At 39.8% G+C, this 14,401-nt stretch overlaps 1 protein-coding gene across 1 annotated transcript in view; it reads right to left on the minus strand.

The window, feature by feature from the left end:
- LOC122533264 (neurogenic locus Notch protein) overlaps positions 1-14,401 on the minus strand; it is a 261,439-nt gene that overhangs the window by 165,388 nt on the left and 81,650 nt on the right. The window contains exons 3-4 of the mRNA XM_043662819.1: positions 6,082-6,353; positions 2,293-2,488 (exon numbers count right to left, since the gene is read on the minus strand). Coding sequence (XP_043518754.1) covers positions 2,293-2,488; positions 6,082-6,353 — 468 coding nt within the window. The remainder of the gene's footprint in view (positions 1-2,292; positions 2,489-6,081; positions 6,354-14,401) is intronic.

Below are 14,401 nucleotides of genomic sequence, written 5' to 3' on the forward strand. Positions count from 1 at the left end.
GCCAGGAGATTGAGCTTTCGACGAAGCATCGAGAACACCGGAAGGGGTAGCGACGATTATATCGTTTGCAACGTATCGTAGGAAAATTACATTGTTAAGGTGCTCTCGTGCATGAGGTATCGGTTCTGCAAGTTGCAACAGAGAGAGAGAGAGAGAGAGAGAGAGAGAGAGAAATAAAGACGTCGGGCAACCGGGCGCGATTTCGTCCGGCCGACAAAGTCCGGTCTGTCTCGACGCGAGGACTCTTCCTCACGAAGAAGGGAAACAAAAAGACGAGAGGCGTACGTGTACGCGGCACACTCGCAGCCACCGGCGTCGAGCTGATATAATTCAATATAATGTAGGGCCCAGCGACATTATCTGCTCTCGTGCAGTCAGCCCGACTCGGGCCCCGATTAATCTCGACTCGATGTCAACAAAGCGCGGATTTATGTTCTCCGCGCCGCCCGGCGACTCCAGTTACCTCCGCTGGGAACCAGTTTTTGGCGAGCTCGTTTCTTTTCCGCGACCGCCTCGTTTTTCTCTTTTCCTTTCCACCCCGTGCTTCTCTGTCCTTTCCCTACCCTCCTTCTCCTTCGCCTCTTTCTACCGAGAAATCCCCTCGTCGTTATCCTCCATCTTTCTTCCGCGATATCTGCCTTCTTCACCTCTTTTTTCGAATCATGACCCCTCCGTGCACTTTTGGCGATCGTCGAATTCTAGGCTTTGGAGGTTAACTCTGCTTTATTTGCGCCATCTTTGTGTCTCGTTTAAGGGGTCGGGACAGTTTGAAATTTTCAAGAAATAGATTTTTTTTTTTTTTCTTTTGTTTCAAATAGTAGTTTGAAGTCGTAGACATAAGATAAACAAAAGCCTTTGAAACGACTTATTTCAGGGTATAATAATAAATCCGCGGACACAGAATAATTGAGTTTTGTATCATTTTAAACAGTATTATTCAAATATTACTTTTGGTGAATATTCGGGGATTTGGATTCAATTTAGTTGTGAAAGCCGAAAGTTCGATTTCACGGGTATCTGGTTTCGGAAATTCCGAATTTTTCGACGCGGATCGACCAATCAAAAGGGAACCTGGTGTGATCTCTGAATAGATGCAACGTCGAATTACGGACAAAATTGGTAATGGGCCGTGGGATCGATGAATCCTCGTTGCCCGACGTCATTACGAACTCCATGTTCGAGCGTCCGTGTAATCGGTAATTACGGCAAAGGCGGACGACATTACCGCGATGCCCCCGTGCGCCCATCAGCACGCACGTTTCGTTCACAAAAATATTTTTCAGATCGACGTCTCTTTTTTTCTCTTTTCGTGAATTTCTCGCGTTACGTAAAACATTTTTTTTTTTTTTACCAGACATGGACATTTAATTCGAACAGCGTACTTGAATTTTTCGGTTAATTCAAAGCATCCAAATGTATAACACTTATACAAATCTCGATGTGTTTCCTTTACATTTAAATTTCGTCTTAAAATTAAGACAAAATTAATATAAATTTTACAAAATAAAATTGATATAAATTAATACAAAATTCTGTAAAATATTTTTACTAAAAACGAATATTTAATTCGAACAGCATCACCGTACTTGAATTTTCTACAATTTGGATCATCAAAGTGTATCCGAATCTCGATGTGTTTTGTTTACATTTAAATTTCACCAAAATTAACACCAAAAGATTATTATACGTCAAATATAGGGATTTCTGCTCTTATCGTAATTTGTACCGCATCATGTACATTATCATACGTTTCTGCAATTATAGTTGAAATAAACAAAGTGTATACGTAGATAGTGTATAAGATCACTGTTGCGATCGAAGTTGCCTGAGTTCGGTTCATTCTTTGACTGTACACGGCAACTACGTTCCCCAAACTGTAATAACCGTTTCGCGTTGAAATCACCGAAATCATCGGCCATTTTCGTCAGCCGAGTTTCGCAAGCGAAAAATCGTGCTCGGCGAAATGTGGCACACGCGCAGCACACGCGAGACGTTGAAAACCAAAGGCGAGAACCGCAGCGGCCGGATAATAACGATCTGTCGAATCGGTGATGAAAAATTTATGTTAAGTACTGGAACGATACGCGTGAAGCAAAGACGAAAGTGTACGAAGGAATAAAAGAAGAGAGACAGCGGCGTGAAATTGAGTCTGGTCCGTCACGGTGTTTATCGAAAAGGCTGACGGGCGTGGCGTGGCGTGGCGCCCGATTTAAAGTTTCAAAGAGGATAGTATGTAAAGTGCATGAAACGCAAACGGTAGGGGGAAACGGTTAACGATGTCGTTCGACTTACTTGTACGATCCGTGAATGTTCTTGCAGGAGCCGTGTCTGCACGGGTTCCTGTCGCATTCGTCGATGTCGTCCGCGCAATTCGGCCCCGTAAAGCCGGGTGCACACGTGCACTTGTAGCTGTCCTCCAGCGAGAGACACTCGGCTCCGTTTCGACAAGGCGACGAGGCGCAGTGGTCTTGTCGTTCGCAGTGCTCGCCTGCAACACACGCACACACACGGAAAAAGAATGAAATGGTACGCCACCAACTTGTTGCACGCGAACGGTGAAAACGCTCGGCCATGTTGAATTTGAATCGTCAAGAAATCGTCTTGCACCGTGGCCGGTTTCTTTGACGGCAAACAACGCGCAACAAATACTGTATTTTCATAAAAATTTGTTCAACTCGTACAATTTGTTTCGGGCAAACTATTTAAATTTTAATATTCTTAGTATTTATATTAATATTTTTACTCATAATACTTACTTTTAATACTTTTAATATATATTTCTGAATATTTAAATTATAAATATTTAATTATTTAATTATTTAAGCTTGATTATTGGACGAAATAATTGTTATACAACTGTGCAAGTAGAGTAGAGAACTTTCAATATTTCCCGATATTTTTTAAAATATTTATTCCGTCATTTATGTGCATATTGGCTTCATTATTGGATGAGAAGTGACAGACGTATAGTTGCACAACTTTCAATATTTTTAAATATTCATTGTGTCATTTGATCATTGGTTATATTAGTTTGATTATTGGACGAAATATACAGTTACACAAACTATACAAGCAAAATAGAGAACTTTCAATATTTTCCGATATTTTCTTAAACATTTATTCCGTCATTTATGTGCACATTATTATGGGTTTCATTATTGGATGATAAGTAACAGACATATAGTTACACAACTAAAGTAGAGTACTTTCAATATTTTTAGATATTTTTCTAAATATTTATTCCGTTGTTTATGTACATATTATTATCCAGTTTGATTATTGGACGAAAAATAACAGACTAAACTACTCTACTAGTTTAATACGATTGCATATTTCGAAAATGTTTCATCCAAGTGGAAATCCTAGTTTTGAATTTAGTCAAGCAAGATGCATAAATAACAAAAATTCTCGGCAGCTGTTGTTGAAAAGATTGCGAGACGAGTAAAAGGGGAACGAAAGGAAGAAAGAAGGTACCACCGTGTACTTTGAACAGCGTATGCAAACAGAAACAGAAATCGTTCGTGGTTTCATGCTGGTTTGTGTCCATTTTCGAGAAGAGAGATACCTCAGATGGCGATTACGCTCTAGCTGGCCAAGTCCCATTTCTCTCTTCTCGATTAGTGCAACTAATTAGCAGAGTCCCTGCTCGTTCCTCTGAATCTAAGACGTACCCGCTAGGAATAGCCAGTGGTTCTTCGATTTCCGATCAAAATCGAACAAGACGCCATCGTTAAGCAAAAAAAAAAGAGCGTCAAGGTGGAAATTTGTGTGTTTCTAGACGATGATCGTTCGCCTCGAACTGCCTCGAATCTTTTAAAATAATTCTAAATTCCTCCAAGTGTTCGCTGTTAATATAATTCTAATAATTTTAAAATAATATTATGCGCACTTTTTCCGAGGTTCACGTTGAAATGACCTGCCACGTACGTCGAGAATTCTTTGTCCCATTCAAATTGCAACATTCTCTCAGTTTTATATTTATTTATATTTTCATATTTTTTATATTTATTCTTTACTTTACATTTAAATGTAACCCAAAACAAACGATAAGTTGATTACTTCTTAACGATTTCTATCCAGCGATATCGTACCGACGAGTATCAAAAGAAAGAGAAAGCGACGATTTTATTGTATACGGCTCGGTCACTCGTTATGGTCCGCGAACCAGTTGCCAGCGCAAGGGGGTAAGGAATCTCTCGAAGCGTTGACCAATTCTGCAAACTACCGATCGCTAACTTCGCTCGTCCTTCGGTAAGAAAGACAGGTATCGATAAAAAGGGAGAAAACGGCACAGCTCGAGTAGCTGAAACGTGAGAACCACTGGCGCAAAGGTACCGCCACGGCGAAATGCCGTATTGCTCTCCGCTAATTATCCGGCTGGCACAAACTTCTCCTTTTCTTCCTTCGTCTCCTCTTCCATTTCGTTCACCGCTCTCCCTGCCCACTCTCCTCTCTCGCTGAATTTATTTGTCAAGAGAGCACGTGCCCTCGCGTAAACAGTCGGCCCGTATAAAACAAAAAAAAAAAAAAAAAAAAAAAACAAACCCGGTTCGGTTTCTGCGCCGAAACTTCCGCGATCCGAACAAATTCGCCGAGCCGAAAGTCGAAATTCTTTGGTCGCGAGTCGAAGGAGAGGAGAGGAAGCGACAAGCTGAAACGAGTGGCTGCCTTCGAGCCACGTCGATTACCGCGTCGTGCCGCGGGTTATCTCCTCTAATTGATCGATTTATAGTCGACGTTGCTGCCGCGCGATTCAGCGCTGCGCCCGCGCGTTCCGTTTTTCTATCATCGGCCTCGCGTCTCTCCCGACGACGCGATGCGAAATCGCGCGAACGTCGCCAACACGGCTCGCACCCCGAGCTTTCCGTGCTATTAACGAGCGAGAGACAATGCAAACCGGCGCGTGATCACGATCGTTTCATTCATCGTTCAACCTTGCGAGCTCGCGATCAGCCCACGTGAACCACGAGAGGCCGCTCCCGGTAACAGAGGCCCTGATTCTTCACGGACGTGTTTTTAATATCGCGCCTTTACACTCGTAGTCTGATATTTTTTTTCCTTCTTTTTTTTTTTTGCTACGTAATTATAGTTCACCTGGTTCACCGTGTAACATAAAATCTATGATTTATTGATTATCTATGAATGTACAACGTGCTCTGATCAGTTGCGCTGGCAACTGAATTGCGGACCGTAACGAGTGACCGGACTGTATACAATAACTGGTCGCTTTCTTTTTGAACTCGTTAGTAATAAATTGATTATTCGTTTCGCTGAAATATACTGAAAAACTGAGGAAATATTACAATTTTGGAGCAAAAAGTTCTCGACGTTTATTTATTTGAAACCCACGTCAACTTGAAATTATCGAAATTCAAACGTACGATATTTATTCGAATCCCGTGTAACCGAAGCACAGTAATTGCCTGTAATAAAAACGTGGACGAGTCATTTCTCTAAAAGGATATTCTTTTTGCGAGGAATTTTGCGCAGCTCGGAAATACACTTAAAATACTCGAAGTTGAAGATGTTGAATCAGTCATGAAACATAGAGGGACAAATCTGTATGTTAAATCTGCGTCTGTCTTTACCTGTCTCGCGTGCTGAAAACTTGGCAGAAAGCGTTCAAGCAATAATCGTTCGTGATGGCAATAAACACGCTGTTAATCGACTTGAGTAACATTTCAAGTGTACTTTCCATCTGTGCAAAATTCTTGAGTATATCTTTTTTTTTTCTCAGAGAAATAACATTCACGCTCTTATCGGCGAGTGTTTCGCGTCGTAAAGCTGTCGAAAAAAAAAAAAAAAAAAAAAAATACCGCGACAAACAAACGACTCAATTACGCATGCGATTCTTCTCCTTCGATAAATATCTGGCGGTCCGCTACGCAATCGGATATCACGCCGTCCTTTTATTTCAGGCCTGAAATGAAAGAGCTTTCTTTATCGAGAATTCGTATCTGTCGAGTTTTAAACGTATATCTGCTCGAACGGTTAAACCGTTCGACGATCCGGCTCTATCGACGCGTGGCCTCTCAACGCACAGTTTTACGCGCAGAGTGAAATCGCCAACGAAATCCTTACCTGTGTATCCAGTGGCGCAGGTGCAAACGTATTCACGGAGCGATTTCAGATTGCACGTGGCACCGTTCAGACACGGCGATGAGTCGCATGCGTTCTCGATGGGTATCTCGCAGAGGCTGGCGGTAAATCCGACAGGGCAGGAACAGGCGAACGAAGGTGTGCCACCGCCGCTACTTTCCTTCACCCTGCACGAGCCGCCGTTCTGGCACCGTGGCCCCGTGTGACACGGGTTCAGATGTTGGCAGTACTCCCCCACGTACTTCGACGTGCATCTGCAACAGCGTGAAAATCAGCATCAGTTTAGAGAGAGACGTGGAAATTTCTTTTTATCTCGTTGCTTCTTATTTATTTACTCGTTTATTTTTCTCTCCAGGTTGAGGCAGCTTTTCCAATTTTCGATGATTTCTCATCGAAAATGAATAAAATGAAAATGAAGACAATGTGGATCGATTTTTAGATATTTTTCAATTTTTCCAAAGATTTCTATTTCTTAAATTTTTCAAGATGAACAGGACGAAGGAAGATAAATTAATTTTTAGATTTTTTCAATTTTTTAAAAATTTCTTCGAGAATCTTCGAGAATGAATAAAATGGACAAAGACAGTTTGAACTGATCTTCAGATTCTTCCAATTTTTAAACTTTTCTAATCAAATATTAAAAAATGGACGAAGCAAAGAAAGTCAATTCCAACTGATTTTTAAACATTTCTACCAATGTTTAAATACTCTTAATCAAGTTTTCAAAAATGAACGAGACAAAGAAAGTCAATTCCAACTGATTTTTAAACATTTCTACCAATGTTTAAATACTCCTGATCAAGTTTTCAAAAATGAACGAAACAAAGAAAGTCAATTCCAACTGATTTTTAAACATTTCTACCAATGTTTAAACACTCCTGATCAAGTTTTCAAAAATGAACGAAACAAAGAAAGTCAATTCCAACTAATTTTTAAACATTTCCACCAATTTTTAAACACTCCTGATCAAGTTTTCAAAAATAAACGAGACAAAGAAAGTCAATTCCAACTGATTTTTAAACATTTCTACCAATGTTTAAACACTCCTGATCAAGTTTTCAAAAATGAATGAAACAAAGAAAGTCAATTCCAACTAATTTTTAAACATTTCCACCAATTTTTAAACACTCCTGATCAAGTTTTCAAAAATAAACGAGACAAAGAAAGTCAATTCCAACTGATTTTTAAACATTTCTACCAATTTTTAAACACTTCTAATCAAGTATTCAAAAATGAACGAGACAAACAAAGGCAATACCGAATTGATGTTTAAATTTTCCCAATTTTTTAGACACGTCCAATCAAATCTTGGGAGATGAAACAGGACAAACAAGGACAACACGGTTCGAACGCCTTCTCGGACGAGCTTTCGGCCTTCTTTTCCATTCTTTCGTCGGGCGAGAAGATGACCGGAAAGAAAGTGCTGGAGGTACGTACGTAGTTCCCGAGGATCGGAAACTTTCCACCGAGGGTCATTGGCTGCGACGCGATCGAAAATGGCAAGTCGCCTTTATAAAGGAACGCCTTTCTTCCCGCCGATTTCCAACGATCGTCGGTTCGAGACCTCGCATTGTGCCGCGATCCCTGACGGATCAGGCCTGGGTTTCTCGAGAAGCCGCCGATAGAAAGAACCGCGAGACGTGTCTTTTTAAGGGTAACTAGCGCCTCCTTTGGTCGCTGCGTGATCGCTGAAGAATTCCTCTTGCCGACCGGCTTATTTCTACACCTGGTCGTCCAACTGCTAGGCAGCAGTATTCGATCGAATCGAATATTCCCTCGGTATTATATTTTCTAAGGACACTCGACAAATTGGAGCGAATTACCGAGTGGAATGGGACTCGTTCACCTCGACTGCTGAATGTGACGGAATCGAGGCGAGTTTCTTTTCTTTTTTTTTTTTTTTCTTTTTGCGCGCGCGCCTGTTCGATCGATCTGGGAAGTCGCGCGTTATTCAAACGAGGTGAAACATATCCGTGTTATGTTGACTCATACGTCGATTTGCATACCGTTATACGAGCGGCTTTTTACGTTAACACCGTTGTCGATCCTTGCATCCTGCAGTTATAATAAATGATTCGTTGCACCGATGTCGTCGATTTTATTTTAACGTCGCGTTTCGTTGGGCATCTGTCAATAAAATCAGAATAATCGGAACGCTCTCACGTTGAACTACGCACAGCGACTCGCACACTTCTGTCACACTGCGTTTGTACTCTGTTCGTAAACTTTCGACACTCTCCCGGAAAGTTTGAACGGCATTGCGTCTTTCGATTTCGCGATCATTTGAGATTTGCCGACTAAAGCGAACGTGTGTCTACCGTTGATTCAATTCCGTGCATCAATCGATCAATTGCGTGTGTGTTACGAGTCGGTGTGAAAAATTCAGTCTCTGAGATTCTTTCGTAACATTGTTACGAACATTGTTTCCAAAGTTTCCTAGTAACCCTAACCTACACTCGTAAACATATTCTCAATTGTTTAGAAGTAATATTACAACTTACTTTACGAAAGTATCTCAAAATTTTACGAAAGAATCTCAAAAATAGCTGAATTTTTGACAAAGACAATTCGTAAGACACAGACAATTAATCAAGCGATGCATCGAATTTATTATAATCAACAGTACCCGTTTGCTTTAGTCGACTATGACTCTCAAACTAATAAATATTGCGAATAAATGGCGCAAAGTTTAGAACGTCTTCGAAAGAATATCAAAAGATACGAACGAGAATACAAGCGAGGCTGTAACGCAATATTCTCAGCAACATTTACAGCATTTCGTCAATAGTGCGACTTTCGAGGACATTTTCGCTTTGCGCGTAATAAATTGCAGCACCCCCAATTTTTATTTATGCCTGCAACGTTCAATTCTACCGTCAACAATCGGTTAGGCATATTCCCTTCGTTTCGTACAGAAAAATAATAAAAGTCCGTTTCGAAAGCCGCTCCGTTACCAAGAGAAGAGAGACATGCAAAGAATCGCCGAACGTGTAAAAATTTCATTTTTATCCAGAGTCGTCCCCGTATCTTGCACGAGCGATCAACGGAATTCTCAGCGAAACGAGGTTTCCCGGACTCGACCGCACGAATAAAAATCCGAGTAAACGACGATGATTGCCGCGAGCCGGCCAACCAATGAGACAGAGAGAGAGAGAGAGAGAGTTAAAGACAAGAACGCATCGTGCATTGTCGAGTGCACAGCTGGTTCCAAGTTGGTTCACGCAACCACTCTCGCGACTTCTTCTTCTTCTCCTCCTTCTGTCGGGGATATCGCGTATGCGAGCGCTTAGAAGCCTGCAGCCGGTATCTCTATAAACGGAAGCGACGATTCCACGGCCATTATTCGCCGGCAGCGAGTTTCTTCTCGGCTGCTACCGGTTCGACCCGATCCGGCCCAGCAGCCAACAGCAGCAAACCAACATTGAGCACCGCCGGTTGGATTTATTGACTTCTATCCGTGAATATTCCCTTCTAAGCCAGCCAGGGACGTAACGAGCCCACCGCCGATGCCACCGACTGGAAAAACCTCGTCTACCTCCTAGGGGACGTATCATTTTTGAGAGAACCCTGATGTCCTCTGCATCTTTCTTTCCCTTATGCCAGAAAGACGAGAGACTTGTCGAGCTTGCAGCGTGTCTGTCTTTGAGACTTTAACCCTTTGCGCTGGCGACTGATTGCGGACCATAACGAGCGACCGAGCCCTACACAATAATTTGTCGCTTTCTTTTTCTTTTGAAAAACTCGTAGGTTTGATATCACTGGACAGAAATTATTAAGAAGCAATAAACTTATCATTTTTGTTTTGCCTGGGTTATATTTAAATATGCTTATATATTTAATATATTTGTAAATATAAGTATATATTTAAATATACTTATATATTTAATATTTATAAGTATACATATATTTAAATATACTTGCATATTTAATATTTATAAATATAATTATATATTTAAATATACTTACATATTTAATATTTAATATTTATAGATATAAATATACATATATTGAAGCATACTTACATATTTAATATTTATAAATATAAATATACATATATTTAAATATACTTACATATTTAATATTTATAAATATAACTATATATTTAAACATACTTACATATTTATTATTTATAAATATAACTATATATTTAAATATACTTACATATTTAATATTTATAAATATAAATATAACTATATAACTATTTAAATATATTTACATGTTTAATATTTATAAATATAAGTATATATTTAAATATATTTGTATTTAAATAAACTGAGAAAATGTGGCAATTTGTCGGCAAAAAATTGTCGACGTGCGTGGCACATCAGTCGAGCGCAAGAGGTTAAACAATTTGGTTTGGAAGCGACGCTTCAGTTTTTATTTTTCACGTCGATCGATAAGATTCAGAAAATTTTTTATTGATATTATCAATGTGGTTTCATCGGAACGGCGTTTTACGTAACGTCGCGCAAAGTAGAATGTTCATATTCCACTCATCCAGCCGTGGTGCGATCGTGGTCGTCTCGCTATGATATCGTGTCAAGTACACTGTAATTATGCTATCGTGTACGCGTTGCTCTATGAAAACGGACGGTAATTTTATTAACGAATGTGGGACACGCGTCCCACGATTTAGCGAAAACACGCGTTCCCTTTCGCTCGAGAGCGAAGTAGACAAAGTGATATTCAATTCCAACAGTTTGATACAAATTCAGCTTACCTACTCGACAAACAAATGTTTCACCTTACGACTGAAGAGAACACGATACACACACTAGGACAATGATGGCGAACCTATGACCCGCGGGTCAAACACTGACCCACGCGTTGATTTTTATAAACTTATCATCATATATATAAAAGAATTTTAATTATTTTCCAAACCCCTCTTTTCGAAAAATGTTAAGAAAATTACAAGTGTTCGGTTAGAGTTTAAACATGAGAAATAAATGCATAATTGTGTTTTATGGAGGATTTACGACTTGGTTATGTAAACATATAAGTATTTTAAGTCTTGAATGTTATACGAGTTACTTGTGTCTAAAAAATTTTATATAGCGCTTACGATTAAACAGATGTGATAAACACTAAAAAACACACTAGATCCCATTCTCAGAATGGGTAGCTTTGCTAGTTTTTTATATAATAAAAGAGAAAAACAGACAATAAAAAATATTAAGAAATAAAGTATATATATCTGATGTATAGTGCAGGGGTGACTGGGCATGATGTCACCCCTTTCATATCAATTTTTTCACGTCGACATTTATTTTTTGCTCTTCACTTGCAAAAGTAAAAGTTGTCAAACAAAAAGGAAACGTAAACTTTTTTTAAGGGGATTATAAAAGTGAGAACCAAAGAAAAGTAGTTTTTCACCATCCTCCCCTCCTCATTTCCAAGTGACGCCACTGATGACTTAGTGATGCACGAGCTAGTACTAAAGAAAATAATGAACAAACTTTGACCTGCTTCTCAAAAATGTTCGCCGTCACTGCACTAGGATGTACTAGCATCGACGCCATGCTTTTTCACACGACTCGCCGCTCCGTTCCGAGTAAAGAATTCGAAACGATCCATTTTGCACGTTCAGAAACTTGTCTTGGCCCGTACTTCGACAAATTATAAATCACTCTACGACCTTTGTTAACAACTTTGGAAAACATTTTTCACGCGGATAAGTCTTGACTCTAACTCGAGAGAATTTCAGATTTCGTTCTCGTATATTCGCAGTAACCTTGTGTCCTTGCCGCTCGAAATTTCACGAAGTACTAAACAGTTTGTAAACACGTGGTGGACAAAATATTGGCCGTCATTTCGTCGTATTGGAGATTGTCACACAAAAACCTTGTGATGTTGTGGCTTTACAAACGATATATATGCATACTCAGGCTTATTACTTTTTCGCATACAAAATACAGAAATCATTCATGCGCCGGTTATTGAGAAATTAACCTCTTAAATTTATATCTCTTAGATTATACTCGTCATGAAAGGATGGAATTTTTCTGTTTAATGTCGAGTATACTCGTCATGTAGAGAAAACAATTGCTTTTGCCATTTATTGTAAAATTTAGCTAAAAGAAATTACACATAATCGTAATTTTAGAATATTTCAAGGCAACAAAATAAAAGAAAATTAAACCAACAAAATTAAAAATTTCTCAAAGAAATTTATCATTTTGCTATAACTTTAACTCAATCTTACAGCAACTGCTTACATTTACTGTGTTTTCGTCATCGCCTAGAATATAATCAGTGCACATTCTCAAAACAAAACAAAACGCACAAATATACTGTCTTTTCGACCATGAGGGTAGTTTAACCGTTGCAATTACCAAAATGCTCAAAATGACTAATTTACAATTTTCCTGTAGAAACAGGAATTTCATATAACCATAGCAGTGTATTTTTAGATACCCGAGTGATTTTTCAATAAAATAAAATTGCTCGTCGTTGAACTTTTTGTCGCACCTTAATTCCTTAGCCACGGATGGATATCGTACTTCTTTCCTTGGCTCGCAGCGACTGGACAGAGAAATTCGAAATATCACGGACATTTCAGCATTTCCTTGAAAATCGTGGCGATTTCCACAGAGCGCAGACCGCTAATCAAGATTCTTTCGCAACGACGTAATCGTCCAGCTTGCCCGCCGACTTTTATCAAATACCACCGCGTTCCTCTGCCGTCTCCTTCTCTCCACTGCAAATATATTTAATCTTTAACTTGCACGGCGATTCCTCTTTCATTTCTCCGTTCCGAAAGAATGGAACGAAGGAAAGAAAGGTACTACCGGCAAGAAGGAATTACTTGAAAACGTTAAAGGACCGCGCGAGCCAGGTGGAGCAGTTTCTCCCGGATTCCCCTCGTTCGGGTTTCTATATGTGGCGATATCGCGGCCCAGTCCATAAGGATCGATCGCCGGGCGGCAAGAAAGCCGCGCCGACGCGAGACGGAAGAACGGAAGGACGACTTGTATTTGCCGCGGTGGGATCGTCATCCTCCGTCGCGAGGAGGACTCGCCGTCACTCTGTAAACACTCGAGCGGAATGTCGCGTACCGATGTGCCGTCTCGTTGCTAACCGGGCAACCGGGCAGCAGTGAATTATGGCGGAGGCAACGCTCGCCGATACACAGTTTTCCGCCACAAAGTGTGTTCGGTCTTACCGAACACAATGAGGGTCAAAATGTGATGCGACAAATAAATTCATCGAGCCAGGGACAATAAAAGACTCCTGTCTTGTCCCTAACTTTTCTACGGCAGGGACCTCCCGCGACCGTATTTCATATTTCAAACTGATATTTCCGTATTGTAGTCATATTTGACTCTTAATTCCAAGGCTCGATGAGTTTCTTTGTCGTATCGGTCCCCACCATAAACAGGACACTAATAAACCGGCAGGACACGACAAGATAGAACCGTTATAGTTCCAAGAAGCAATTGTCAAATTTACTTCTTGGAACTGACCCTGAAAATGTTTGGAAAAACCCACCTTCCCGATCACAGGATCGGAAAGGAAACAAAGAGGGCACGGATATATAAAAGCCGACTCCGAAACAAAATAAAACAGTCTTATTCACACTTTCATGTCAGCAAAAAAAACCTCCCGCGTGTCTGCCGGTTCGCGTCCCCAAACCCAGTGCATTCCAGGGATTCAATTCACACTCTTTAATCAATATCAAACTTTACTTTGAGCTATCTGCACTTCATTAACGTTGAAGGCAGCTAGCCACCCATCGGCTCGTACGTCAAGAAAAGAAAATATGTAGAACTAGATCGGCACGCTACAAGGTGGTTTAAGCAAAAGTGGCGGTGAAGGTGCGGACGTACACACAACGTACGAGCAGAGATCGACCTCGGCCGCGAGATTTTGCTTGCTCTGAATCTATCTTTCAGCAACAGATTTCGCGCTATTGTGCACTATTTTGCAACGAGTACATTCACCTTATTGCAAATCAAATTCATTCACTTTTTTTTCTACAAATTTGCCCTTTCCTTGAGCCATCACGATGAAAATGAAATCCGACGTCAAGCTATTATTGCGAAATGAAAGTTTCACTGCAAGCATGTAACGATACGCATGCTTAAGTAACTTAAAATGATGATTAATACAAAATACTTATTTAATGGCAAAAGTATTTATATACGCGTATAAGATTGATCTATTAGGGCTACCTTTATTATAATTAATTTTTACAATACCTAATTATATAGGCTTTATTTATTATAATTATATTATATTAATATAATTAGTACTTTATATTAATATAATTAGTACTTTATATTAATATAATAAATTATAT

This window comes from Frieseomelitta varia, unplaced genomic scaffold (assembly GCF_011392965.1).
Source record: "Frieseomelitta varia isolate USP_RPSP 00005682 unplaced genomic scaffold, Fvar_1.2 scaffold_514, whole genome shotgun sequence".
NCBI classification, from domain to species: domain Eukaryota; kingdom Metazoa; phylum Arthropoda; class Insecta; order Hymenoptera; family Apidae; genus Frieseomelitta; species Frieseomelitta varia.